This window comes from Acanthaster planci, linkage group LG14, assembly GCF_054643075.1.
Source record: "Acanthaster planci isolate LZ-2023a linkage group LG14, COTS_SCS, whole genome shotgun sequence".
NCBI classification, from domain to species: domain Eukaryota; kingdom Metazoa; phylum Echinodermata; class Asteroidea; order Valvatida; family Acanthasteridae; genus Acanthaster; species Acanthaster planci.
Genome location: NC_141790.1, coordinates 13,125,795 through 13,152,317, shown reverse-complemented (window position 1 = coordinate 13,152,317; position 26,523 = coordinate 13,125,795). Strand labels below are relative to the sequence as shown.

Sequence of the window (26,523 nt, the reverse complement as noted above, 5' to 3'; positions counted from 1 at the left end):
ATGGGGGAATTTTGGTGATGTTATAGGGTGCACTTCTAGTAAATTCCCATAGACAAATACACCTGTATTTTAAAAATAATCACAACTCTAACAGGTGTTCAGGCTACACAGAAAAATGATGTTCCACACGTCCTCTTTCATTTTCCTTTCAATTTTAGTGGGTTGACCAATGAATTTTTGAGAAATTCTCACCCAAAGGAGACCACCCCTAAGACAAAGGAAATTTCACTGCTTGAGAAAGTAGCCATTTTGAACTTGAAAATGCATCCCTCTGCAAAATGGCTCAAATAGTGCTTTCGGACCCGATTGTATCCAAATTACGCAGAATTGGAAGCCCTGAGTCCAGCCCAGAGATTCAGTGCCATATTTCTTCAATCCCCCAGTTCCATGGCTCTCAGGACCCTCTAATATAGAATATTTTGAGTGTATAAATTTCTTGCCTTCATACGAGGGTGCACCCTTAAAAGGTTTTTATTCGTAATTGGTTGGATTCGCAATTCGGTAGTGTGCTTCGGGTTTTTGTTAACACATGGGAAACATTGCTGCCGACACATGTGCACAAATCGCGACGATCTCAGAAGCTGGCTAGACATTGTTTGTACATTTACCCTTCGTAGTGAGAGAAATCTCTTCCCTCTAACTTTGGAAAACGACAGGTGAGTCACACAATATGTTTTTGTTGTTTTCTGATGTTTTTCGTGAATTGTGAATAGATCGATATTGTCGAATCATCAACAAATTGAATAGGCTACAACATGTACAGGCGGCCGGCGGCCCTATGTCATGGCCTATGTTAGGCAAAGCAGGCCTAGGCATAACCTCAGCATGGTCAAGACCTGATGATGGCCATATGGGGGGTGGATTGTAGGGCCTACGGTATATCGTATGCTAGCGTGGTTAGGAGATGATCGAGACTTTACATGCGTTATTATCAGAGAAACCTAATTCATTAGTTTTGACGGTGAAATGCAGTATGGGTGATTCACAATAGCGCGCCACCACGAGTTTACAACATGTTTGTCAATCATAACACGCGAAATTTGTCGACCCTTTCCAAACGCGCAGTGGGTCGACAAATTTTGCACACTGTGATTGGCCAATGCGTTGCAAACTCTTGGTAGCGCACTATTGTGAAACGGCCGTATTGGTGCTGTATTTTACTGTCAGCAACAATCAACATTCAGTGTTGTTTTGCTGTACCTTGCCACCAGATGTGAAACAACATGTCTAAGACTAGACAGTCATTCAAGTTATGATTGAAATTTCATTGAAATGTAAATTTTTTGGTCATGTTTCAGACTGTCAGAAATCCAGTGAATTGGTCTTGTTATCAGGAGGGAGTCAGTAAGTTATTTCACCATCAAGCTTTTCACCAGCAAAAACTGAGGAGCATTGCCTCAGGAGCCTTCTGGGTATGGAGAAAATTTTACGAGGTATTATCAAGTACAAAGCAAACACACAGGGTAACTTCTTGGTGCAATGGGCAACGTTAGCTCAGAAACAACATGTGAAGGTGAGTAGAAAAGTTTACACAGTTGTGTTTATCCAGTAAATGTCATGGTGATATGTGTAATTGCTTCAAATGTTGCGTTTGTTTCTAAGCTTCCTCAGCTTAAGTTTCATTCTAGTTGTCTTGTTGACATTTCCAGCCTCCGATTCTCTTCATCTCGTGTATTGATTCTCGCGTCCTACCCACTCACTTCTGCCAAACCAGCCCCGGTGACATGTTTCTTTTGCGCAATGCTGGTAACGTGATCCCGCGGGCCAACTATACACAGGGAGAATACACACAGTCGAGCTCTGAGGTTGTGGCGTTGGAGATTACGTGCAATCGTTCTAAGGTGGAACATGTTGTTGTCTGTGGACACTCGGACTGCCAGGTATGCTGACCTTTACTTCTCTCAAAACAATCACAAAGTTAATCATGAAATGTACAGTCACTGTCCGTGTCTTAAAGAGTTACATCTTGAGGAAACCCAAATTCAACCATAATTTATAGGAAAACTGCAGATTCATTAATGAAGCATTATATGTCTCCCTAAATGTCTGAATAGCTCCTTTCTTATTACACCTTGATCATGTGCTCAGTGTCACGGTTGAGTGAGTAACAATGCATTGTTGACCAGCAGGTGAAATTAACACTGTGACAAGTTAGCATACACTGTACAGTGGATGATACACAGTTAAATGAGCTTAGACCAACTTTGCTTTTGAATGTGTGTGTATGCTTACTAGTTTTGAAATAGTTTGCTTTAAAATTAAGAAATATGCAGTTTTCCTATAAATTATGGTTGAATTTGGGTTTCCTTTATTTTGAGGAAAATATTAAAAAATTAATTTCTTAGACATTGAAATTCTCAAATGTTCGGTTTCATAAAATACTGTCATTTAAAAAAAAAAGGAAAGGATTATGAGGAAATGAAATACAACTGTTGGATAGCAGTAAATCAAGGTTTTTAGGCGGATACATTTCTTGTTTTTTTCATCCTTGATTCCTTTTTTCTTGAGGCGCTCTATGCGGCCTACAGTCACTATAGAGAGAGGGAAGGTAAGAAACCCATCACGCAAGTCAGCCAGCTCATTCATCAATGGAGTCGCACCCACGGAGTAGAAGCCAGCTTGAACAAGATCCAGGATCTTAGTGCTAAGACACCTGAAGGAGGCACCATGACATTTGATGTTGGTGCAAAGCCACTCGAGGCTTACTTCCAGGACTTTGATATTGCAGAGGAAAAGAGCTTGCTAGATAAGCTATCAAAGGTACAAGCAGAAATACGTTTTATTGGAATTGATTTTTCCAGTCACAGATTTTCATCCATATGAGTTGCAATAACTGACCTGTCTGCGTTGATCCATATGAGTTGCAATAACTGACCTGTCTGCATTGATCCATATGAGTTGCAATAACTGACCTGTCTGCGTTGATCCATATGAGTTGCAATAACTGACCTGTCTGTGTTGATCCATATGAGTTGCAATAACTGACCTGTCTGTGTTGATCCATATGAGTTGCAATAACTGACCTGTCTGCGTTGATCCATATGAGTTGCAATAACTGACCTGTCTGCGTTGATCCATATGAGTTGCAATAACTGACCTGTCTGCGTTGATCCATATGAGTTGCAATAACTGACCTGTCTGTGTTGATCCATATGAGTTGCAATAACTGACCTGTCTGCGTTGATCCATATGAGTTGCAATAACTGACCTGTCTGCATTGATCCATATGAGTTGCAATAACTGACCTGTCTGCGTTGATCCATATGAGTTGCAATAACTGACCTGTCTGCGTTGATCCATATGAGTTGCAATAACTGACCTGTCTGCGTTGATCCATATGAGTTGCAATAACTGACCTGTCTGCGTTGATCCATATGAGTTGCAATAACTGACCTGTCTGCATTGATCCATATGAGTTGCAATAACTGACCTGTCTGTGTTGATCCATATGAGTTGCAATAACTGACCTGTCTGTGTTGATCCATATGAGTTGCAATAACTGACCTGTCTGCGTTGATCCATATGAGTTGCAATAACTGACCTGTCTGCATTGATCCATATGAGTTGAAATAACTGACCTGTCTGCGTTGATCCATATGAGTTGCAATAACTGACCTGTCTGCGTTGATCCATATGAGTTGCAATAACTGACCTGTCTGTGTTGATCCATATGAGTTGCAATAACTGACCTGTCTGTGTTGCCCTTTCACAGGTCAGTGTCCTCCAACAATTAGAACATCTGTCATCCTATCATTCCATTCGGCGTCGAGTCATTGATGGCTCCCTGTCACTCCATGGCATGTGGTATGACATTGCTATCGACAAGATCTACTGGTTTAGCAGGCAGCGTAAGGTGTTTCTGGAGATCAATGAAGAAAACATTGACGAGATTGTTCGCTCCTGCCAGCCGTCAGTCGCAGATAAAGCCAGTCAAAATGACATTGGACATAAGATACCCAGTTGAGTTAGGTGAGTACAGTGATATGTCCTTCTGCTTCTTCATCTATTACCCTGTTAAGAATCCTAGCCGTGATGCCATATGGTTTGGTTTTTCATGCCATACCTGTTACAGTGGATTCAATGTTTGACTCGCAGTTACTTGTCTGAAATTTTCCTACCTTCACTTTTCTCATGTTGTCTTGACACCTGCCAACTTCACTGCTGTGGAAAGATTGCAGTATCTTTGGTTTCATTTTAAATAGAGAGGTGAATCGAGTCACGAGTCACCAATGAATGGACCGTCTTAAGAAGTCTGACGCTCTCTGTACTGGCGAGTAATGAAGTAAAAGTTTAGGTGTCTTTCAACAGTGAACACCACCCCCAATTGACAGACAGAGTCCAGCCCTGTACATGTCTGTCAAGATGTCCTTTGCATCGGATACCATCAGTTTTTCAACTACAGTATAAATGTACAAAAACTGCTCGTCTTAACTGAAATCTTGTAACACCCGAGCTAGTAGTATGCATTTGTTCCCGTATAGGAATGTGCACAACTCAGTCGAACTGGCAAAATGTGCGCATCTAAACTTGAGTCTCATCTTACCCGAGCTTGTGTTACCGAGAGTTGATTGTACATGTATGTAAATGTACCTCTGAAAATACTTCTTGTTCATAGTACAGAGTTTAAAGAAACAAGAAAATGAACTTGTATGTATAAAAAAAACACTATAAATATTGTTTTACAGCGTAAGTGAGGGCAATTGTGGTTAAGATACTAATTCCAAAGTTGTAAATTGAAAGGGAAACAGGTGCAAAAAAAACTGCCAGTAATAACCAAGCTACAATATCAGTCAGTTGAAATATCAAAATATCTGCAGGAAATAACTTATGTCTATTATTTAAAGTGAAATAGAATGTTAATTTGGTTTTTATGCCTCCAACTTTGGATGTTTTGAATTGTATTGCTGTATGACAAATTGGTCATTCTTAATTGTTATTCGTTGGTGACTTGAGGGAAGACCAGTACTTTAATGGGCCACATCAGAGTTCCTTTTGCAGAGATGCATTTGTTACACTGGGTTAGTTTCTGCTTTGAATGGATAACATTGTGGTTTACGTCTGTCCTGGGTTTTACAAGAACCTATCTAAATGACGAAACCCCCTTTTATTTTTTGCTAAAAAGTCTTGCTTGATATCAAGATATTGCCTCTGCTGGTGTCAGAGTGACCCATCTCCCTGGTATCGGCCTTGAGCAGAAGCACCCCCTCATCGATTGAAAAGAGCCATGTTGGTGTGGAAAGAGTTCACTCATAGGTTGAAGAGAGCCATGTTGCTGTTGGGAGAGTTCTTTAATTGTTTGAAAAGAGCCGTGCTGGTGGGGAGAGTTCATTTTGTTATTGGCCATGTGACTGTAAAGCGTGCATAGTCATTTGTGAGCCCGGGAAGTGCGGTTAACCACCAAAGAAACTTCTGTTGCTGGGAAAATTGCGCCCTCTCTTCAACCAATATAATAACTCATCATGTGCATGTTTTTGTGGTCATAACCAAGAACTGCTTCGGTTGTTTCTCTTTTGTTAATCGCTTTAAGGGTTTGAGTACTACATAATCACGGTTCATTCTTACCCAAATAAAATTACCCAAGAAAATCTCTGAAGAATTACAGGGGAACCAGTTCTTGGTTAAGACCGCCAAAATTCGCCCAAGTATGCACTTCTAGTATGTTCTTTCCCTCGTTAGTTAATGTATCTGGAATACAGCGACAGGACTGAATGATTTTGGTTTACATTATACCAACTGTATCTATTACTAAACTCTGTTTATTTATTTTTTCCTGGGCCAGTGTCAGTATAATACATGTGCACCTGTATTACTATTAACATTTAATTCTTATTTCTGAGAAGTATTAATAGTTTTATTCTTGAGAAATTATGGTAACACCAAAAAGTAATTATGTGCTGTTTGTAAGCCATGTACAAAGTTTGAAGTACATTGCCATATCTTTTGGTTCTTTCCTTAGTCATCTGCTGGTTTATTATCTAAACAATTTTTTGTTTCAATTTTTTCTTTTTGGATTTAGATCATTCTGTGTGTCATGCAGATGTGTTCTTTTTTTTTTCAAGAGCGCCCTCATCCGAACAATTTAGCTAGTTCCAGTTTTAGAATCTATTCCTGGAGTTTTTTTCGGATGGGATAAACTTTATGTTGCCCCACCCCTTACCCCCCCCCCTTTAATCTACAATCTGTATTGGCAAACACCTTAGAAGTTCGTCTGTTGACAAACTTGTGGACTTGCAGATATTCTTGGACCCAGCTTGTCGACTGGTTATCTTCCAGCAGGTGGATTGTTCCACCTGTTCACAAACTGGCCAGTTGGCTTGCTGCCAAACTGCTTCCTCTGCTGGTAAATCGAGAAAAAAAACTGAGCCTGGTAAACACGTTGAACTATGGATAAATAGAAACCCAACAACTCTAAGAAATGTGGAGTGTCATTCCAAACAAGTTGTTCCATGATGTGTTGAAAATAATTGATTAGTCCAATACCAAACGACAAAATCCATTGACTAACTGAATTTAATTTAATTTTATTGAGCTTTATAAGCAAGTCTTACATTGATATTTGGAATATATTAAATGCTTAAGCATACATGTAAAAACTGGAAGACGCTAGACCCGAAAAGATTTGACGTCACGATAAAAGATTATAATTTTGTACAAATGGCAAAAACTAAAGATAAACGTTACGGTTACCTTCTGAATTTTTCTTCACCAACTTTGTATCAATACTGAGATTGCATGAGAAATAATTGGTTTAATTTTGTAATTGCTTTAGCCAAAATACTAATACAAAACAACCAATTTAATAAAGATATAGACAATGAATTATTAAACTCTAATTTGTTTGGTCCATATATGAGTCTGATATCCATTGGTATCATGGTTATGTCATGGGGATAAAGTCCATCCCTTTATGAATAGATCAACAACAAAAATGTTCCCTGGAATGAAAACAACCTTTTAACCTGTGAGATAGTGTTGTTATGAAACCAGTCGAGCGTACCTAACCCTGGATTCTGCAGACTGCAGACTTTTGGTAATTACACTATGCATTCTACACCATATTCCCTCTCTAGCGGGCAATAAATTTTGCCTCTGTGACGATGGAATTAGGTTCTCAAAAATGTATAACAATATGCAATTCTCCTTATCTGTGTTTTCATTTGAAATGTCCGAGTGATGCTGCAAAATGTTTGTTGTCCTTAGGTTGTCTATTTGATTTTCTTCCTTAAAAGGAGTCCTCTTGGACAGAGCCATTAAATAATTGTAACAGTTTTATTTAGGATTCTTAATATATAAACATCGATAAAAGTGTTTTATAGCTTTTATTCCGAAAAAAGGACATATTAAATCAATTCGAGGCAAGCAATTTCTTGCAATCCAAATTCCGTTCAGCAGATACTGCATTGTAAAGAGGCTTGCCCTTGTCCAAACTTGTAAACCATACTCCACTGGAAAACCTGCTTGATCGGTATGCCTTGCTTGAGATGGGTACGTCATCAAATCTATTAACGCTGAGCTTGTCACTAAACAATTTACAGTCAATATTTATTACCGCGTGAACTTTCATATATATACTTGACGTGTATATAAACTTTGAACACGGCACACTTCAACCACCACAAATAGCCGTTGAGAATCTATTTCAGCTGTACGTGTACATCCATTTTCAAAGCAAATTAAGACATTTACATAAATTTACATATTATAATTTCACTTTCGCGATTCTATTTTGTTGACAGTTTTTTCGTTTCAAAATTTCAACCTTTAATTGACTGCCACATGTCCTGTTATATAATAATGATAATAGTGATGTACAGGTGTACATGAAGTTATAATTCGCGATAGTTATCTCCGGATCCCAGCTATTGCTGGGATCCGGAGATAACTATCCAATCTGCTATTGGACGCCTTTCGACGCGATGTGTTCATGCACTTCACAGACACACAAATCGACTCATTAACATAACAAACGTGTGCATTGCGTTTGGCTGTCAAAATCGCGCCGGAAGCGTTTTTGGTCTCCCCGGAAGTGATTTTGAGGGATACGCAATGCTTGGCGCAAGTGTTGACGCGATTTTACATGTACGTGTATAGATTTCAAAATCGATCAATCTTATCTCTCCACATCAGCAGTTCTAGAAAGGTTCTCTGTATTCAGTCGTCATACTCATCATGTAGTCCAGGAGCTCCTTTCTGTGGAGTTTCCGAGGCATCTTAAACTGGTTGTATGAGGCTGTCGTTTTGGCAATTACATAGTCTTGAAACTTCTTGAACGAGCCTGGGCACACACTGAATACGCGCGGTGCAGCAATGTTGCCCGCTGTTCTGTAATGATCGTACAACCCATGGCACTTTCGAAGTAGCTGGTCAAACTGATGAAATAAAAAATGGTCACGCTTATTTCTTCGTCTGTAATGGTGATGTAGTGAATGAAGTCGTTTTTTAATTTCTTTCTCAAGAGCATTTACAGTAGCTTGTATGGTAGGATATGAGAAAGTCTGAGGTTTAATCATTACCGAAAATAATCCTTAAAATGTTAAGTTTGGACACCAGATGATTGAAAATTTATCTGGTCTTTGAGACTTGCTTTTATTAGCTTGATTTAGGGTTTATGAGTTGTATTTTCTTTTCAGATGTTGGTGATTGTATAATAGCCTGGCTTACTATCTTGATGTCATAATGAACCGAGTGATTATCTTGCAAGCTCGCAGGTTCTTAATCATATTTGCTCATTTTATCGGCTGCTTTCCCCTCTTTTTACCCACTTGTGTCTGCTTTCCCCTAAAATTTGACAAAGGACGGTCTGTGATACTTACCTGTGACTTCTCTTCTTCGGTAAGACACTGTCCTTTCTTTGCCTCAACCTCCACGAAGATCAGGTAGTGCATATCATACGGAACTAGAGATGCACAAAGACCCATGATTAACTTTCTCTCCTTTGGAGATAACTGTAAATCAATCAGACCCAAAGACTTCAGTGACTTAGCTTACCCTTGTCCGCGTGTATCAGTGGACTCTCTGCGCATGTCCAATCCACGAGTGTACATTGTTGCCAACTAGCCACGGTTTGCCATATGACAGTGGAAAGCAAGCTGATATCAATTTTCTCGCCGCGAAGATTCAGCAGTTCTCCTGTTCTGTGAAGCAGGAAGAAAGGTGGAAAAAACTAGAAGACAGTTTTAGGAGATTTTCTCAATAATGCCATATTTTCAACATAGAGCCCGGCTTTGGCCGTCAATGTAGAACTTACTTCAAAACTTGGGTACGTATACATGCAGAATGAGATTTAGTCGCTTACCGATATCTCATTTGAATGACAGGACAGTTGTAATATAGGTCCACCACTTCCACCACATCACCAAAGCGATAGCGGAAGAAACCACACGGAACCGTCACCATGAGTTCATATCTCTTACCAACCTCAACTTCGTCGATGAGGTAGATTTGCGAAGGGTGCTTTTCCTGGCTAATTTAGGGTAAAGTAAATAATTATTAGCCTCAACTGTAGTCCTTTATTCAGTTTTAGTTCATTCAGTCTGAAATTAGCGTTAATGTAAATTGCAAAAAGTTTGAACTTATGTCAGAATTACCATATTTCTTCAGGGATGAACTCGTACACGACTTTAGCTGGTACCAGCACATACTTGGGGTCTTCGTCAGCCCAGAGATTGATGCCAAGCAGAGCTTCTGTACAACCATAAGCTCCAGTAAAGATTGGTGTTCCTTGAAGGAATTACAAGAAACTACAATATTTAGGCAATTGAACTTTTGCTCAGGACTTTCAATTAATAAAAAATGGTTGGTGTCCTCACCTTTGGCGTAACCTTCTCGAAGTTTGTTGCCGTAGCCAGCTACGTCAACGCAAAAGATGTAGTGCAGAAAAGGCCAGATCCTCGACACAATACCATGGAAACCCCTGGAGAACTCGACCCTTAGCTGATCAGCACGGGCTGGAGCTGGTACAAGCGCCTCTTCTAGTTGATGCCTGATTTCGTCCTCGATGTTGAGCTTCGGATTCAGTGTTCCTGTTGCCAAGTCCTGAAGCATCTGCTCCCAGTTGTCCTCTAGAAGCCGAAATGCCCGGTAAGTAATTGACGTGAACCCGCCGTACACAAAATGAAGGTATCTGTCCGCAATGCCAAAGAGGAGATGGACGTAGTTGGCTTCGAAATCGGTCGTAATTTGGAAGGCTGCAAACGGCGCGTTCTGCAAGATAGTCAGGATATCTTTGTCCTTCTCCATGAAGTATATTAGAGGTGCCACATCCAGGCCTGACTTTGCCACAAATGATGCTGGCTTGCAGTAAAGAATGCATCCTCGCTGCAGAGGACTCGGTCGTCCGAAGGCGCTGTCAGTGGCTTTTGTGTTCAGTACAGTCACATCATTGTCGTCGTATATTTCATTGGTCAAGGGGATGAGCTTACCTGCGCCTGTAGTCCCTGATGTGATACCAAACCTGTGGATCTTCTCCCCGATGAAAACGCCTTCCTCCCCGTCTGCCAGTCTCTGGACGTACGGTCTGTAGTGGTCGTATGTCGTGATAGGATGCTTGCTCTGTAGGTCTTTAAGTGTCTTGATCTGTCCAAGTTGGTATCTCCTTCCATACTCTGTTTCTGCATCTCTGGTGGTAAGTAGACGCAGTCGATGTTTCTGTGCTTCCCTCGGTTTCTTCCATTGCTTGGATACTTTATACAGGACGAATGGATAAGCCAGGCGTGTCAGGTTTTGACAAACGTAGCTTACCAGAAGGCTGCGTAAAGTATGACTCTCAGAACATCTCAGGCTGGAAATGTGGAAGTTCACGAGTGAAAAGACAGCGCCCAGGAACGTCAAGAAAACTGTACCAAAAAACAAATAGAACGAGTTTAGTATGTAAATTTTCTCTTGTACCCATCGGCAGTCCCTTTGTGGATACACTCCTAGATACCTTCCCTGGAGAAGCCAATTTGCACGCGGAATGAAGAACTAAGTGAAAGTGGAACAGTAACAGAAAACTCCACGCCTTTAATAGAGCTAACTGAAACATCACACATTGCCCCCTACCTGCTGCTACTTTCCAAATACCATTAGTGTCAGTGGTTAGGCAGTATTTGTAGATTTGAAGAGTGAACCCTGCGGAGCCGAGCCCCAGGAGCAAGAAACGAAACGCCCACGTCATCTCGGTTTCGAGTAGAGCTAGTAAATGATAACTGTCAAGCTAAAAAAAGCATCGCCCCAAACATCACCCCACTGAAACATCATCCTTAACCACATCAAAGGCAGGTGTTTATGCAATGCGTCAGTGGCCTATTTGTAGCATGCACTTTGATAGTGTAAATAATCGATCAGATAATATTGATAACTATATACATATGAACTTTATTCGACCCCTAGTCTGATTACACTGTATGAACTTCTCACCCCGGCACAGTGTGTGAATTGCGTAAACCGGAGGCCTCAATCAAGTATGTTTTGTTTACGTACAGATAAAAAAACTATCGAATTGACGTTTTTATACTCTCTTTATAGGAGTGTGCGACATGCGAATTTGTAACACATCACATGCAAGCTCAGTGGTTCAAGACCACCCATGGCAAAGAAAATCGCATTTAAGGACATGATCCCTTAGCTCCCTGATTTGCATAAATCACCAAGTCAGACTGTAGAGGGCGACACTAAGTGCTCAACAGATGGTAATTGTTTCATCCTCTTTTGTTCTCAGACAAACTAATGTTGAGAAGTTGTTATAGGGTGTTAGTTTTGGCTTTGAGTTGGCCAAGACTATGAGGCTGAATGGGCCTTTCAACCTTGTAATTTTGGCCTCGAAGCTTCTGTAGGCCTTGAAGGGTTGAAGCCTTAATTTGCCTTAGTCGTAGACTTGAGGAACAAAGCCTTGACATTGACGGTCAACGTCTTGGCCTTATAGCCTGGGCATTGATTTTTAAAGCTTTATTGTCATGTTGTATGAGCCTTGCCTTGAACTTGGCTTTGAGTGTCAAAGCCGTAGTCTTGGCCTTGGCCCTTCAATGACTGAGCCTTTGTTCCGAGTTATGGTTTGCATACCAGTAATTTCCCCAGGACATTATGTTATCTAGGATTTGGTCAAGTTTAGGGAAATGATTTAAGTTTTCAAGTTGAGACGCATCAGAAACGGTCATTATGTAAGCACAGTACCGAGTCTTAGTAATGTAGAGCATTATTCGTTTTCTGAGCGAAATTACGCTCTTCCCAAATAAAAGAATTAAACAAGATGTCGTCGGTGGTGATTTTCGTGTCAGCACAACGAGACTACTGACGCTCAGGTTTTGCAATAAACCACCGGAATAGTCAACGAGCAGCAAGCACTCACATTGGTCTTTTTAAGGGACATTTATTGTCAGTGCCTGGTCTTTGTTAGACCAAACTGCGAAGGGACCTACAATTGGTTAAACCAATTGTAGGGGTCTTTTCAACCAAAACTACTGAAGGGAAAATACCTGTTGAAGCTGACGCAGAAGTGCATTACATCTTTACCGTTTCATTTGAATGTTTTTGTCAGTCTATTATTTTGTTCATTAACCCTAACTCCCTAGGGTGTATGTAAAATCATATTGAAATCGGAGGAATTGGGACTGTTAGGGTTAATGGTTGCCGGTAAATCGCACGCTGACTCTTTTTCTGTCAGCTGAAACGGGAATCTATTTATGCTCTGCTGGTCACTGATGCATACAAAATGTACGACATTGTGAATTCACAGTGGCATTCAACCTATCCCGTTTGCTGTTATGCTCATTTCGCTTGTCGTAGTACGAGTACATTCAGATCATTTTATACTGCAGACTAGACTTGGATCTCCATAGGTAGGTCATCATTTCTACATTAAATTATTACCGTTTTACAGTAGCTTAGTAAACACAATGTTGCTGTGTGGTTCCTTGTTCTAAATATCCCCTCACCTCTCCAGTTCTAACCTGTTGTGTAGGTCTTTCTGTGTATCTGTATGGGAAAAAGTATGGCGCATGTACCATTTGAGAGTATACGTGTACAGTACACGATTCTGAGTGTACAAATGATTACTAGAGAATTGAAATGTACACACAATACACATGTACAGTGTAGGCCTATCTGTGAACAGGATCTGTGTTTGGTTAATCCAATGGATATGACCTCGTGCTTGGATTATTATTTTGTAGGGTCTTCCAACTTTTAGACGGAGGCCTTTAAAAATCGATTTTAAAAAAATTGCAATGTGCAGAGGAAGGGGTCGGAACCCCCACTCCCTGTTTCCGGATGGGAAGGCCTATTTTGATATTATACTTTCTTCATGTGTGGATTTTTTTTTTAAATGGAGATTAGCAAAATGCCTGACTCAGACAGGGACAAACTTGTACTTCATGAGATGTCAAGCCGCGGAAGCGCTGAGAATACATCAGGAAATCAGGACACTGACGAAGAGCTGCTCCAGGTGAATTGTAATTTTGGAACAGTAGGTTCGTTCATTAAAACATTTTGCAATTAAGTTTTATCAAAATTTTAACCCTGGGTGGAGAGGGTGGCCTCCCCTGGCGAGTCCATTGGAGCCAATTAACATATTATTATTTTTTAAGTCCAAATTCCACGACTACTTATCATATCCTACCCCTGAACATGCTGAAAAGCCTGGTTTAGTCATTTTACAGCCAGGGCCTCCCCTAGCCAGAATAAATGCAAAAAACCCAGACGACCTTGAGCCAGCCTCCAGGCAATTCCCATAGGACTGTGTACTAATTATTCCCTTGTGCACAACCTAATGGGCTGTTTACAAAACGGTGGCTTGGACTCAACGGAATAGTCTGTCCCTGTAACCGTGTGGGTTTGAAATTTGGAACGCGTCCCAGGGCACATTAAAACATCTTGATTGATTTGTCTGCCAGGTGGGCATGCATGTTCTGACTTCTGTCTGTCTATTTTTCTTTGATGAGTTTGTAGGCTTAGATTTAGCCTTCTGTAATGAATGTAGGCAAGACATTCGTGACTTGGTTGGGATAGGCTGGGTTGACGGTTTTGTTTGATCAGAACCAACCAAGAACTACTCACATCATGTTGTCTTTCTGTATTTCATAATTTTAACACGCAGGCAAATGGTATCAATGTTTGGCAGACGGCTGTTTCCTTGGCAGGTGGTATGGCTGGGTTAGGTTTCTTAGCCATCGTTGTTCTTGTTGTCAGTACGGGTGAGTGACGTCAGAGTTGACCCTTGACATTTCATAATTACACACATCCTGTTGTCATCTGTACCACAGATGCGATAACAAGAATTTTAGACCTTAGTATTTTTAAGTCCATGTGCCTTGCCAAACATTAATATTTTGTCAAAGCTACGTATAAAGAGTAATTGGAAAAAGGTTATCTGTTTGCTTGTCTTGCTTGGGGTATATAATTTCATAAAGCTGATTATTTTAAAGAACCTGTGTAATCTAGCCAAATCGACGTTGTTTTTACGGAATTCAGCGAGTTATTCCAAGAAGTATGTAACTACTAGTCATGATATGAGAGCATGGAGTTGTCTAGAAACTGTTAAAATAAAAGATATGTATCAAGGTCTTACCGTGAATATTTATCTACCTGATTTCCTTTCATATTCAGGCTGGATTGGTTTCATTCTCTTCTCGTTTGTGTGTTCTGCTATGATATACACGGCAATACTCCTTGGACGCTGCTGGAATATGGTACGGTTGAAGTGGGACCAAGAGAGACATCCATACGGTGCGGTAGGCGAGGAGGCGTTTGGTGTCTGGGCCCGGTAGGACGTTTTCAGAAACTTGGAGACAAAAGAGATTTCCGAATTTGGACAAAATAACTGTTTAGTATTTCGAAGAAGTGTGCAAAAGTCTGCTGATTATTTAAATTGAATTGATCAAATGCAAACATCAACAACCCAAGCCCAACACAAGGGAAAAAAATGAATTTCATTTTTCCACTTAGATTTCAGTCATTATAAATGGTGGGTTTTTTTGTTTTGTTTTTTGTTTTGTTTTTTTGCAGACGTTTCATCAACTTTCTAGTGGCGTTAGTGTGTTTTACTAACACCATCCCAGTCTTGATGGGCTTCACGGAAATGACATTGACTATTGGGGGCATGGTACTTGAAGGCACCCTATGCTTCTGGCCGCTTGTTTACGGACTCATCATTTGCCCCTTTGTGTGGCTTGGTACACCCAAGAATTTCTGGTGCGTCAGATCCTATTCCCTGCAAACCTGGAATGTTAAAATAACATTCATTTACTCCAGTATATCTGGCAACTGGCTCAAAATGGATAAGACTTTGTGGGAAATTTGACATCACAATTAAAGTATGTGCCTGCATACGCAACCAATTTCCAATGAACACTCATTTCCTACAATACATTCAACGCAGGATCCAAATCGCGCACTAAAAAAGAAGTCATGGTTACGATGACAATGCTGAATGAATTGTTCTTGTTTTTCTGAATGAGTTCTTATTATCTGCATATTGTTCAGGAAAAATGACGGTTACCGAAAAAAGCAGGAAAGAAATGAGAGAAATGTCGATCCCGTTATAGTTTGGGCTGGTAGTGTTACTTTGCTAAGTTTGCAATTCAAAAAAACCTTTTTTTCTGCGCCGTCCAACAGGTTGTTATTGGCAGCCAGCTTATTCACCTGCAGCCTGTCCATGATTTTTGTCACCATTTCCACATTCCTGATTAGCGATTCTATAAGTGACCACGCTAACGCCACACATTCTGAGTTTCATGAGAGCAAACTTCTACATCTTAGTGAAGCAACTGGAACCGTCCTGTGGGTATTAAGCCTGCACAGCACTTTACTAACTGTGCAGCAAGACATGCAACAGCCGCAGGCTCTCACTAAAGCCCTTATTCTCGCGAACTTCAGTAAGTCCAAGTATCAGTTTGATATCTTTTCCCATTTTCATTGAACCCCGGGAAACAGCTTATAGAGTCAACTTTTCGACCAGTATGTATCAATGGCGTAAATCCGTGCGGACAAATTGGGGAGTAGGGAGAGGGAGGGAATTGAATTTAGACCGCTGGAAAGTTCAGAATGACCCTTAAATCCACAATTCAGGTTTCTCACAGCAAAATAAGCGGCAGGGGAATCATATATGCTCCATCCTTGCATATCCACAGTTGGAAGAGGATATTTACCCCCCCCCCCATTCTCTTCCCCTCCCCCGATATACAACCACGACCACTGAGTAGAAAGTTGTCACATGAAGTCTGTTGATTGCAACACAACACACACATGAGAGAAATTTCCAATTCTTTGCCACGCCCCCATCGAAATGTAGTAATTGATATGCCCACGTAACATAGACGTGCTGCTGTCGATCATTACAGTGACACTCCCTGCCGTGCTGGTGGTCATGTTGTCCTTGCTTACTGTTTTCGGGAACGCGCTGACAAATGTAACAGGGACAGCAATTGTCTTCTCTTTGCTACCGGATGATAGTCTGAAGAAGACGGCTGCACTTCTTATTTTAGTCCATCAGACTGGAGTTGTCTTGTTTGTAAACAACCCTCTCTTCCAATACTTGGAGGAGGTTCTTGATATACCGAAGGGTAAGCACTTCCCCTCTCTCTCTAAACAACATTACTCACGGATTTATTTGTACATGTAATATCACGTAATGTTACTCTTCTGGCGTTCAATACATTGGCCTTATAGATGTTTGTACTGCCGTAAGCTCTGTCGGCTGACGCTGTTTCCAAAAGAATTATAATTCAGTCCAGACAGCATCTACAGCTTTTCTCTATAATAATCAATGTCTGAGAGCAGGCTCAAATTCTTCATAAAGATAAAGGCTGCTAGAATTGAAGTGGGCCCGATCCAAAACAGATAGGAAACCTGACTTCATTACAAGTTCGCGATGGATGTAACAAGCGCCAGGGCACATTTTCATTAGTTGGTTGGATTTTATTTCATTTTGAATTGAATTTGGGAGTATGAGAGCATAAGAAAGTGCATGTTTACATTGACATTCCACTTTCTCTTTACCTAGAATTTACTTGGAAGCGAGTAATTCTTCGATCTTCAATCATCATTGCCCAGGTTTTCATTCAAGAGACAGTACCCCACTTCACCCTCTTGGCTTCCATTTCTGGTGGCCTTTTGAATCCTCTTCTTTCGCTGCTAATTCCTTGCCTTTGTTATTTACGCCTGACAAAGAAATGTCAGAGCCAGCCCTCGTAAGTATCCTTGACCCTCTCCCCATCGAGCCGTTTTTCTTTCCAATTACATGTACATGTATTATTTTCCTAATGCAATTTTAGGACAGGCAAAATACAAGAGTGTTTTAAATGTTACCTATACACTTTCTGGTAGAGCTCAAGTGTTGTACTTTTTTAAAAAGACTAAGTCAATTCTAAGAAACCTTACCATTTCGCGCTTTCTGTTTGCCATTTCAGAAAATGGTTCACGCTTGAAACAGCTGTCTGCTTTGTCATCATTGGCGCAACTCCTTGTCTCATGGTCTTCATTTTGTTGGGCACAGGACTGTCAATCGGTCTGGGCAGGACAGCTTTCACTATGCCATGCTACGTCAATGCCACCCGAGCTGGTCTTTGAAAGTGTAAATTCTATTTGTGGTTTATAGATGCTTCTGCAGTCATCACTAAAGAAACCCAAAATTTGTGTAGTCATCTTTAGAAAATTCAGATTTACAACGAGTGACGGTAGCACAGCTTCATTCTCTTGTCAAACTACATTAATGGCATAATTATACGTAATGAGTGCATTTCAGAATAAATCATAATTCATACAGTAATCCTTTACTCGTTCGATGCGACTGTTATATTTAACAGAGTTATCAATAATTCAATAATTACTGTTGCTTACTTTATGTATTAGCAAAATGTCAATGACATTGAGTGCTTTTAACCCTGTAGTGCCTCATTGTGCTTACTGACTAAAATGAATACAACTGGTTGTTTGGGTCACTTTACTTGCTTACTAATTACAAAAAAAATAATTGGTACTTCGCAAATTTTATAATGGATTTACAAAATGTCCTTATAATGTAGACGTCAGGCTTTTAAGTTTCTGCGTCTATATTTAACTTGTATTGAGACTTCGTAAAATCTGAGCTGTGGACATCCCTCCTTCAATTACAACAGTTTTTCTTTTCAATAGCCTTAAAGATAACTTTTTGGGCTTGTTAATTCCCCTTTACTTGTTAGAAAAGGCTCCGGCTTACAGGTGTGCCTTGTATATTGAAATAAATTTGGGAATTATGATTAATGCATACAATCATCGAGATCTGTCCACAAATTGTGGCTGCGGCTGTAAAAAAATTATAATATAGGAGTCGCTTGCTAGCGGTTGCGGCTTTTTTCCATTGACGCGTGTGTTATAATCAACCGTAGCCAGTCGATCTGGAGAAGGCCCGGTCTCGTAAAATTTGCATCAGACGCTAATTGCATCCACCTGCCCATGCGCCCTGGTGTCTTACTTGAACGTCAGCCAGTTGCGTGGGTTATCTATGGTGATCTTGTCGATGACGTCTGCGGACAAACCACTGGTCAGCATTCTGGGCAGGACGTTGAGAACGATGTGAGAGTAGCCGTGACCTCCATAATTCATCTGGTAATGCGAGGAACAAGTCAAGAATTTGAGATTGTGTTGGGCAGATGTGAGGCAACAGCACAACATTCCACAGGTAGTTGGTTCAAATTCCTTTCAAACGTTTCATTTTGCTCATAGTCCAACGTGATTGGAAGATTCCGTTGCATGCAGTACATGTATACCAATATACCAGTGCTGAGGAAAAAGCGAAATAACATGAAAATGTTCCTGCAAAATAACTACTTACAAAAATATATGTTGATATGTTCTATGTTGTATTTATTTGTTACGTAGGCCTTATTCACGGTAGTTTGAGATTCCATTATTAACTTTGTAATATACACTTGGATTGGATCGAGCGCTTCTGCAGTGCTTCGTGGTTTATAGTCAGTCTCAGCGCAAGATGATTTAAGCCTGTCACCTTTGTCATGCAAATTTTGTGTATGCCTACGAAGGAGGGGTCTTACGAACCAGTTGCATCTTCCGGTGTAGATCATGGGAAATGACCACTTTATCACCGTAACCTTCCTCCACCAGGATCTTGATGAGACAGATCCGTTGAATGTCACTAGGTAAGGGCAAGGTATCGTCATACTGATAGTACGAAACCTCAGTACCAAAGAAGTCGAATTCTAGGAGGGCACCCATCTCCGCGAATTCAAGAACTTGATCGCGGTTGAAAAGACATCCTGAAGTGTGAAGTACAGGAAGAGGATGTTGTGAAATAGAAGCCTGAGAGCATCAGGATTTAATTTTTAGATAGATTATTTGAGTTTGATCTACTTGTAACTCAGGTTTTGAATGTGGATATCTGCACACATTACATAGAGAGCAATAACTAATTGAGGTTATTTCAGTAAGGACGATTGTATTGTTTAGATGCAGCTAAAAGAGTGGGATCAAATTGAGAAGTCATCTACTACAAGACGATGGTTCTGTTCTCACGGTCAATATGAGACATGACGGTCTTGCTGCTGTCTCCCCCTGCTTCCTGTAACACCCGGAGGCAATCAGCAGGACACTTGGGCTGTCTACCTGGGTGAATCAGGACGGGACAGCCTAGCTGGGATTGAGCTTCAGCTGTAGCCTGAAGAACTTTCCTCTCATTAGCTGACCAACGACAGGAAAAAATACAAATTAGAAACAAAAAAGCAACATCATTCTGTAAAAATGGTGGTAGGGCCAGGTTTTTTAAAGCAGTTTTGCTTGAATAAAATCATCACAATCTATGCTTAATCACTGCTGATTCTGCACATTTCTACCACAAAGGAAAACAGATTACGCCACATATAAAGACTGATCAAACGACCCCACAACAACGACTCACCTCGCTCAAAAGGGTCTGCCTGTACGTGCGCGTTGAACACCTCTTTGACCATTTCGGTTTGTAAGTGACTTTGTCATTCACGCGCATGCACCACTCATTACAAGCTCCCATTGGATGAGCACTCAAGTTCCGCGCTAACTGAATTCCGGTTCCGTGTAACTCTACGTGCATCGGCGTGATTGAAATCACGCCGATTTAAATTGAAGTGACGTCACACTGAAGAACCGGATAGGGTGTTGTAATTTACGCATCTGAAGCTTGATAAGCCGCCCGGTACAATGGCGTCTTCTCGAATTAGTCTCCGTAGTTTCTTACGCAATATCTCAGTGGAGCAGCCAATCTCGCCAATGACTCCGCATTTGAGTTTGGTTCCATCGGCTCCTGTGGTGACCTCATGCACCATGCCTTGGACAAGTTCTTCCTGGGTCATGGTGCTCATTTCCGGGGGATGAGTGTGCCCCAAATAATATCCTGTGCAATCAGAATAAACAGAGAGGACGGGGGAAGAGTATAAACTAGAAATAAATACTCTTGAGGAAAGTGCAAAAATCATTCAAATTCATCAAAACAACACTCTCATCATTTGGTAACACAGTAAGAATCCCTCGTCAAGGAACTTGGAAGCTTGTGGAGTTGAAAACATCCACCCCAGAAGTTATCAACAAAGAGGGCATAAAGGATGCTTTAGATGTATAAACAAGGAAAGGAGATACCACCCAAGACCCAAATCCTGATTTGTGTGTGTCGACAACGTACCGGCGCCGGCGATGATGTTAACTCCGCTTTCTTTGGACAGTTCGGCAAGCTCTGTCAGATTTCGTCCAATCCCAATCGTCGTTGCATCCACAATGGATCGACCTCCATTTTCGTGAAAGAATTGTAGCTCTTTCATGACATCTTTCTGGACTGTCTTTAGCTCGAGATTATCCCAACATGAGTACCTGTGAAAATGAAGGATAAACAAATTGTAAATACAGCGTGACGTCATTCATGTTTTAGGTTTTCTTTTTTTTTAAATATCACATTTGTTATAGCAATGAATATGATCGTTGAACAAAACTGACTCAGACTGGTTCATTATGTTATTATTTTAATCTCATAAATATCAATGTATTTAAAGTTTTGCGATTGAGCTCAATGCAAGTGAAGTATCGGCGAAATATTTGAGCTTAATTATCGACCAATCACAGGCCGCGTCTGATGAAAATTTGGCGCCAACCCTTGGAAAATGGCCACCATCATGCAGCTAACATCTTGCTACGGTCTTGACGGTGGAAAGATCACCAGAAATCTGCACCGCTGCGGTTCAAGCTTTTCGTTTTAGTTCCACTTGATAATAGACGTTTTAGTGAAAATGTTGGTTACCAATACAACATTAAACAGGAAAATGAAATTCCCGGCACGCTGGCCTAACCGTCTAACGTTATGCAACGGACTATGCACACTGAATATGTTGGAATTCGGTACTATAATGAAAGCAGCTTGATAGATCTTCGTTGGAATGCGTGCGTATTCATCGCTGAAGTAGAGGTTCTTCACTGCCTGCAGTATGAGATGAATACTAAGAGCGGTACAAAGGTTTGGTTGGACATCCTTTTCATTCGAAGGTTCCAGTTTTGTGAAAGGAACGGTAACGCGAAAACTGCAGGTACAATACACAACATGACAGCTAGCTGCACTAGCCTTGTCCCTTTTAGAGTGAAGAATGTAACCGGTATTCATGGCTAATAAGGAAGCACCGACTGGATGTTAGAAGACTGAATCGAAGGCAACACCAGAGAAACAGGCAGTGCGTGACTTCAGAGGGAAACAACACGGTAAGTACAGATTTGTACAGGGATTTTACTGTCAATCTAGCTAAGCTAAAGTGTATAACAGCACCATGGGCGTGGTGAGGGGGCAAGGGAAGAAGAAGTGACAGAAATGGGAAAAAAGGGGGTAAAGGGAAGTGAGAGAAGATCAAATCCCCACTTTGCACGATGAACTAAAAAAAACTTCATATCGACCCCCTCCCACTGTTAATTAGTTATCAGTTCTTAGTCAACGAGTGCTCCCCCTGGGAAATTTTGTCCCTTAAAAAAATGGTTCGAACCCTGGAAAAATCCTGTTGACGCTCATGACTAGTATGGTTGAAATATTATTTTAGATCGACTTGACTGAGAGTCGCTATTGGAACATAGAAACTAAAATAAAACACAGCCACACTTGAACTTTAAAAAAATATCAAAATGCCCCCTTTGAAAGTGTTCAAGTATAACTCACGGGTAGCGATGAATCCACCATAAGTTACCAATGGTTAGAGGCAGCTGGATATTGTCCTTATACTTGGCAGGTGGTTCTTTGAAATATGGTTTGTAGTCGATGTTCAGGTGTTCATGAGTCAAAGTTATGCCAAGATCACCTGGAGCTATCGGTCCTAGCACTGCAAAGATAAATAATGTAACCAATGCTACTTGTCACTCTCAGATGTCCTCAACTATCCTCTTCATGGTCCACTGGATTTAAAAAATCCTATTAAAGTTGTGTAATAAAATGCTAAATTTAAAATTAGTCTCTCGTCCCCGTCTGCTTCTTTTTTTAAATGACCAAAATATTTAACTTGTTACTTTTGTCCACCAAAATACGCAGCTACATGTGACATGTTCATTACAGCGAGCTGGTGCACTGGGAATTGCTTGTTAAGGTCGTCTAAGATCGTCACATTTCAGCAGATCAGATGGCACTTCCTGAGCCCCGTAGCTAAACCTTTTCCTAGGTAGCTTAACGCTTGAGTTTTGGACACAGAACAAAATGGCAATGTATAATATGGTTGTCTTTCACCGATTATAACCCATAAAACAGTCGCGTCTTGCGCGAAGACTAGGTCAGGGTTCATGTGTCAACATTGGCGACTGTACCAAAGATCATATAGCGCCGCACAGCGGCGCAAGATTCATTCACCGTGAAAACGCGTAAAACGTTGCTTGCATGAGCGCCATTTGGGGAGGAATACGCCATGTTAACACAGCCTGTGCCGTTGAGCTCACGCTTGAATGGCGACCGCACGGCCCATGGTGATAACACCGTTTTGGCCGAGTTCCCCATAGCGGTGTTATACAATCTTTGGCCTTCACTTTACAGTATGTATCCAGTACGTTTTAAGCTTTGTGTGTACTTAGAAGAGTGCACACTGAGATTCGAGTTCCCCATTCTGAAAACAATTCCAGAGCTAGGTTACGGGCTTAAGTTATGTACTGTAAAACTTGAAGGGAAACTGTTCAGAGAACCATTGATCAAAAACATCTAGCTTGAAAAGTTTAATTATGTAGTGCTAAAAAATATTCATTGGCCAGTTTTACACTTTTCCTACCTCCATGGATACATACACGTGTGTGCAGTCGTGTTGCGCAGTGGTACTTACCTGTTTGTATCTTTCCACTTAAATGAGTCGACATATTACGCAGATTGTACCTAGGGCAAAACGCCCAGTATGTTGTCTGCCGCGATACTGAGTTTGGATAATGTCGAAACGTAAACTCTTCAGATCCAACCTGCAATCAACGCGTCACGATCCCCTCCAAAGTGCATTAATTGTACATGTACACCACCAGTCCCATAGGGTGCCCCTAAATGAGTTACCGGATGTGCGTTAACAAATGTGCACGATGTATGCATTTGAGCCTGACATCGGTAGAACTAATTATGCTTGAACCGGGTCACTACCCATTACTAGATTTGTCCAAGTCCCTTAATGATTTGAAAACTGTCTGAGTGTAAGTAGATGCAGAAACACAAGTTGCCGTCGTAAACATTGACTACTTAAGTTTGTCATTTTAATGACTAGAACTATGAAATCAATGAAGTGAAAAATCAGTGAATGGCCTTCGAATTAATTAAACTTTGCTACATAAATCTATCAGCTTGGCTCTGTTCAACTTTATGCACACATTTCATGTATTCAACCTTGACACGATACGTTTATTCATAAAACGCTTTGAATGACTGTAGCTTCCCGACATAGTTGATGTAGGGTTTCAAAATTGACAAGCAAATTTATCCTTATTTTACTTGTGAGTTTCACACTAGCATGAATCACCTGTTTGGTTCAGTGTCTTATTTCATAATTCTACAGGTTTTTGAATTAATTAAGGGAAATAATTAATTAGATTTGCATTCAAATATATTATAAAATGCAATGAACACATCAATTCGATGACTGAGTTAAGGTGGGCTCATTTTGTGGGAAGGGCAAGCTTGTTCTTTTTCACCCATTCTGTCCATCCACCAGGGTAATGTCTTGCCCTGAAACAAAAAAATCAACGGTGTATCAAGATCACATGATCACAACTACTACATGCATGTACGAAATGGAAAATAATGTAAAAACGTGTTTAATACAACAATTTTATGAACACCTTCAATCTATTCTTAGAATTATCGATTATTTCTCACTTTCATCATGTATGTTGTATAGTTCCTTTTTTTAAATCGATCCAGCTAAAGTTTAAGGTGTTGAACTTGAACGTTGTCTTACTTTGTGTATCCCAACTCCCTTGCAATGTTGAGTGCCTTCAAACTTCGGTTTCCAATCCTACAAGTGAATACGACATTATCGTCTGTCTTTTGGGGTTTTCGGTGACCGTATCTGGCTTCGAATTCCTCATCTGGTAACTGGAGAGCATCGGCCAATTCTGGAACTGATTAGCACGAGAAATGTTTTCGCTCGCTTTAAACATTTTAAAATTCGAAACATTCAGCAGATACCCGAAAAATCATTCAGGTTTGCCTTCAAGCACATTCTGGTCTGTTATTTGGAAATTGATCTTCCAAAAAAGTGCATCTTCCTCCACACAAATATTTTCATTCTGCAAAACATACTGCTAGTCCTGCAAATTTTATCATTGAGCAGAAATCAGATTAAAACCAGTGGCGAGCATGACATTATCGATAGCAAACTAACCCCCCCCCCCAAAAAAGAACAAACACCCTAACAAGCCAATTAAAGAAATCTTCCGTACCTGGGACGTGACAGATGTTCTCTATAATTGTGCCCGTCGCTTCCAGTTCCGGGGCATTTCTGACCTCGATCAGTTGAAGGTTACCGCTCTTGATCCGACGGACTAAACCGTCATAGTAAACATGGTCCTCGTCCTCCAGCGGTGGTTGGGACGACTCGGCACTCATTGCGATATTGAACGTTACTAGAAGATAATCGATATATCAATAAAAAACGGCGCGATACGTTGATGGTTAATGTATGGACATTCTTCAAGTTAGAGCTTATTTTCCGCGTGCTTCATCTCAAGAACTCAACTGAATGGCGTACTGTGTAACTTACACGCCCTCTGCCCTTCAAGTCTGTATCCCCTGTGACCCCTCCCCTCTTTGAAATTTCGAAATCCAGACAGTCCTATCTGTCCTATTTCAAGAAAGCAATTTAAATGTTACATGACTATCAGCAATGTACCTACAGGGGCTTAAAGCCTTGTTCAACAGAGTGATTTGGTGAACATAAAAATTCGTTCCGTGACAATTGCCAGAAAATTAGTTGCATTATGGGAAAGAAAATTGGCTCAACGGACAGAGTACATATATATTATAAGCCCTCAAAGTGGAAGGACCTTCCCTTCTCAGTGAAGCCTATCCTATTGTCCGTAGTCTGCGCGAATATTACTGTTTCGGGTAACTCACCGTTGTCTTTGGGGTATATCCTCAAGCTGAGTTTCGGTGTTCTCAACAGGCAGAAATATTTGTGTCTGTCTCTGGCAAGTGCTGTGGTCGGACAAGAACCGTCGGTTGGCCTTTCAAAATGTGTTTTTCGTGTCCTAAATATTCCGATTCACTGTTTACACAGCGCAAGTCTAGTTACAAAGTCTATAGCCTGATTACAAAATTATGTATATTTGTCATGCATCACCCGTCACACGTGATGACTAAGCATTCATTTCAGGACTAAGCTTTGGATCGGATTGCTGTTCAGTAGCAGCAATTTCGTTTGTATGACAAACAGTACTGCAATTTTATCCCCAGATCCTTGTAGGCTCCCGGCTGACATGGCCTGATGACGGAATGCAAAAACTGCATGCCACGCTACTGTCAGAGAGACTGTGTGTACTCACTGTTTAAAACAACAACCACAGATGAAGGTTTTGTAGCCTCGAATACAACCTTTCCTGCACAAGCTGAAGATTGCTCTTATTCGGGTTTCATATGTAAACACAGCTGGCCCGGGCTGACATGTCATATGTAAATGGCACGAGGCAGTAAAGTTGAATGTAAAAATTAACGAGAGCTGGTGGTATTGGCAGTGGCCAGTGGTGGTGATGATTCACAGATGTGTTTGCATTCAAGTCCATAGCATATGGGACCTATAGGAACCCTGATAATTCACCCCGATTCAGGAAATAGTTTCGGTACATGTGAATAATTTACGAGACGTTGAAATCATGGGAGATATTTACCTTTGGCCTTAACTTGAAAGTGCTATTCAACAGAGGGCGCCCCAACCAATAACACGCTAGATTTACAAGCAACGGCAAAAAATCTGTAGGTGCAGTCGACAATTACTAATATTAACAAACGAGATAATGAAAGAAAAATCTAATTTAGCCTTTTACTGCAATAGGTTTCACATGGGATCCTTTCTTAAGAAGAAATTTTGATATCAGTTTCATTGCTAA

General features: G+C 40.8%; 6 protein-coding genes across 12 annotated transcripts in view; 3 read left to right on the top strand and 3 right to left on the bottom strand.

Moving 5' to 3' along the window:
* The first annotated feature begins 513 nt into the window (after positions 1 to 513).
* On the top strand, positions 514 to 6,827 carry LOC110981718 (beta carbonic anhydrase 1-like). Of its 2 annotated transcripts, none has more exons than XM_022239531.2 (6): positions 514 to 656; positions 1,299 to 1,513; positions 1,650 to 1,880; positions 2,509 to 2,760; positions 3,713 to 3,969; positions 4,203 to 6,827. In XM_022239531.2, the coding sequence occupies exons 2-5, from the start codon at positions 1,415 to 1,417 to the stop codon at positions 3,962 to 3,964; spliced, it is 834 nt and encodes a 277-aa protein (XP_022095223.2). In that variant the 5' UTR covers positions 514 to 656; positions 1,299 to 1,414; the 3' UTR covers positions 3,965 to 3,969; positions 4,203 to 6,827. The 2 variants fall into 2 exon arrangements, with proteins under 2 accessions (XP_022095223.2, XP_087001684.1); XM_087145558.1 differs by having other exon boundaries at positions 4,172 to 6,827.
* Positions 6,493 to 11,253, bottom strand: LOC110981712 (uncharacterized). The gene is made up of 7 exons (XM_022239524.2): positions 11,041 to 11,253; positions 9,810 to 10,835; positions 9,588 to 9,720; positions 9,296 to 9,463; positions 8,989 to 9,134; positions 8,814 to 8,896; positions 6,493 to 8,369 (listed from the first exon to the last, which is right to left on the bottom strand). The coding sequence occupies exons 1-7, from the start codon at positions 11,153 to 11,155 to the stop codon at positions 8,133 to 8,135; spliced, it is 1,908 nt and encodes a 635-aa protein (XP_022095216.2). The 5' UTR covers positions 11,156 to 11,253; the 3' UTR covers positions 6,493 to 8,132.
* LOC110981715 (uncharacterized) lies at positions 9,942 to 18,209 on the top strand. Of its 4 annotated transcripts, none has more exons than XM_087145556.1 (10): positions 9,942 to 10,080; positions 11,506 to 11,669; positions 13,312 to 13,420; positions 14,072 to 14,168; positions 14,581 to 14,737; positions 14,980 to 15,165; positions 15,589 to 15,848; positions 16,314 to 16,535; positions 16,976 to 17,162; positions 17,382 to 18,209. In XM_087145556.1, the coding sequence occupies exons 3-10, from the start codon at positions 13,316 to 13,318 to the stop codon at positions 17,539 to 17,541; spliced, it is 1,374 nt and encodes a 457-aa protein (XP_087001682.1). In that variant the 5' UTR covers positions 9,942 to 10,080; positions 11,506 to 11,669; positions 13,312 to 13,315; the 3' UTR covers positions 17,542 to 18,209. The 4 variants fall into 4 exon arrangements, with proteins under 4 accessions (XP_087001682.1, XP_087001679.1, XP_022095219.1 ...); XM_087145553.1 differs by having other exon boundaries at positions 13,307 to 13,420; XM_022239527.2 differs by lacking the exons at positions 9,942 to 10,080; positions 11,506 to 11,669 and adding an exon at positions 11,747 to 12,815.
* Positions 17,723 to 23,502, bottom strand: LOC110981716 (N-acetyltaurine hydrolase-like). The gene is made up of 7 exons (XM_022239528.2): positions 23,265 to 23,502; positions 22,127 to 22,286; positions 20,621 to 20,805; positions 20,180 to 20,335; positions 19,483 to 19,647; positions 19,009 to 19,226; positions 17,723 to 18,555 (listed from the first exon to the last, which is right to left on the bottom strand). The coding sequence occupies exons 1-7, from the start codon at positions 23,296 to 23,298 to the stop codon at positions 18,421 to 18,423; spliced, it is 1,053 nt and encodes a 350-aa protein (XP_022095220.2). The 5' UTR covers positions 23,299 to 23,502; the 3' UTR covers positions 17,723 to 18,420.
* The window catches only part of LOC147796873 (uncharacterized), a 34,278-nt gene continuing 28,849 nt past the window's right edge, over positions 21,095 to 26,523 (top strand). Inside the window, exon 1 of the mRNA XM_087145552.1 lies at positions 21,095 to 21,681. The gene's annotated coding sequence lies outside the window, so the exon portion shown is untranslated. The remainder of the gene's footprint in view (positions 21,682 to 26,523) is intronic.
* LOC110981721 (thiosulfate:glutathione sulfurtransferase-like) lies at positions 23,640 to 26,298 on the bottom strand. 3 transcript variants are annotated; one of them, XM_022239534.2, is made up of 5 exons: positions 25,963 to 26,298; positions 25,535 to 25,615; positions 24,862 to 25,044; positions 24,378 to 24,540; positions 23,640 to 24,145 (listed from the first exon to the last, which is right to left on the bottom strand). In XM_022239534.2, the coding sequence occupies exons 3-5, from the start codon at positions 25,025 to 25,027 to the stop codon at positions 24,076 to 24,078; spliced, it is 399 nt and encodes a 132-aa protein (XP_022095226.2). In that variant the 5' UTR covers positions 25,028 to 25,044; positions 25,535 to 25,615; positions 25,963 to 26,298; the 3' UTR covers positions 23,640 to 24,075. The 3 variants fall into 3 exon arrangements, with proteins under 3 accessions (XP_022095226.2, XP_087001687.1, XP_087001686.1); XM_087145561.1 differs by lacking the exon at positions 25,535 to 25,615; XM_087145560.1 differs by lacking the exon at positions 25,963 to 26,298 and having other exon boundaries at positions 25,535 to 25,955.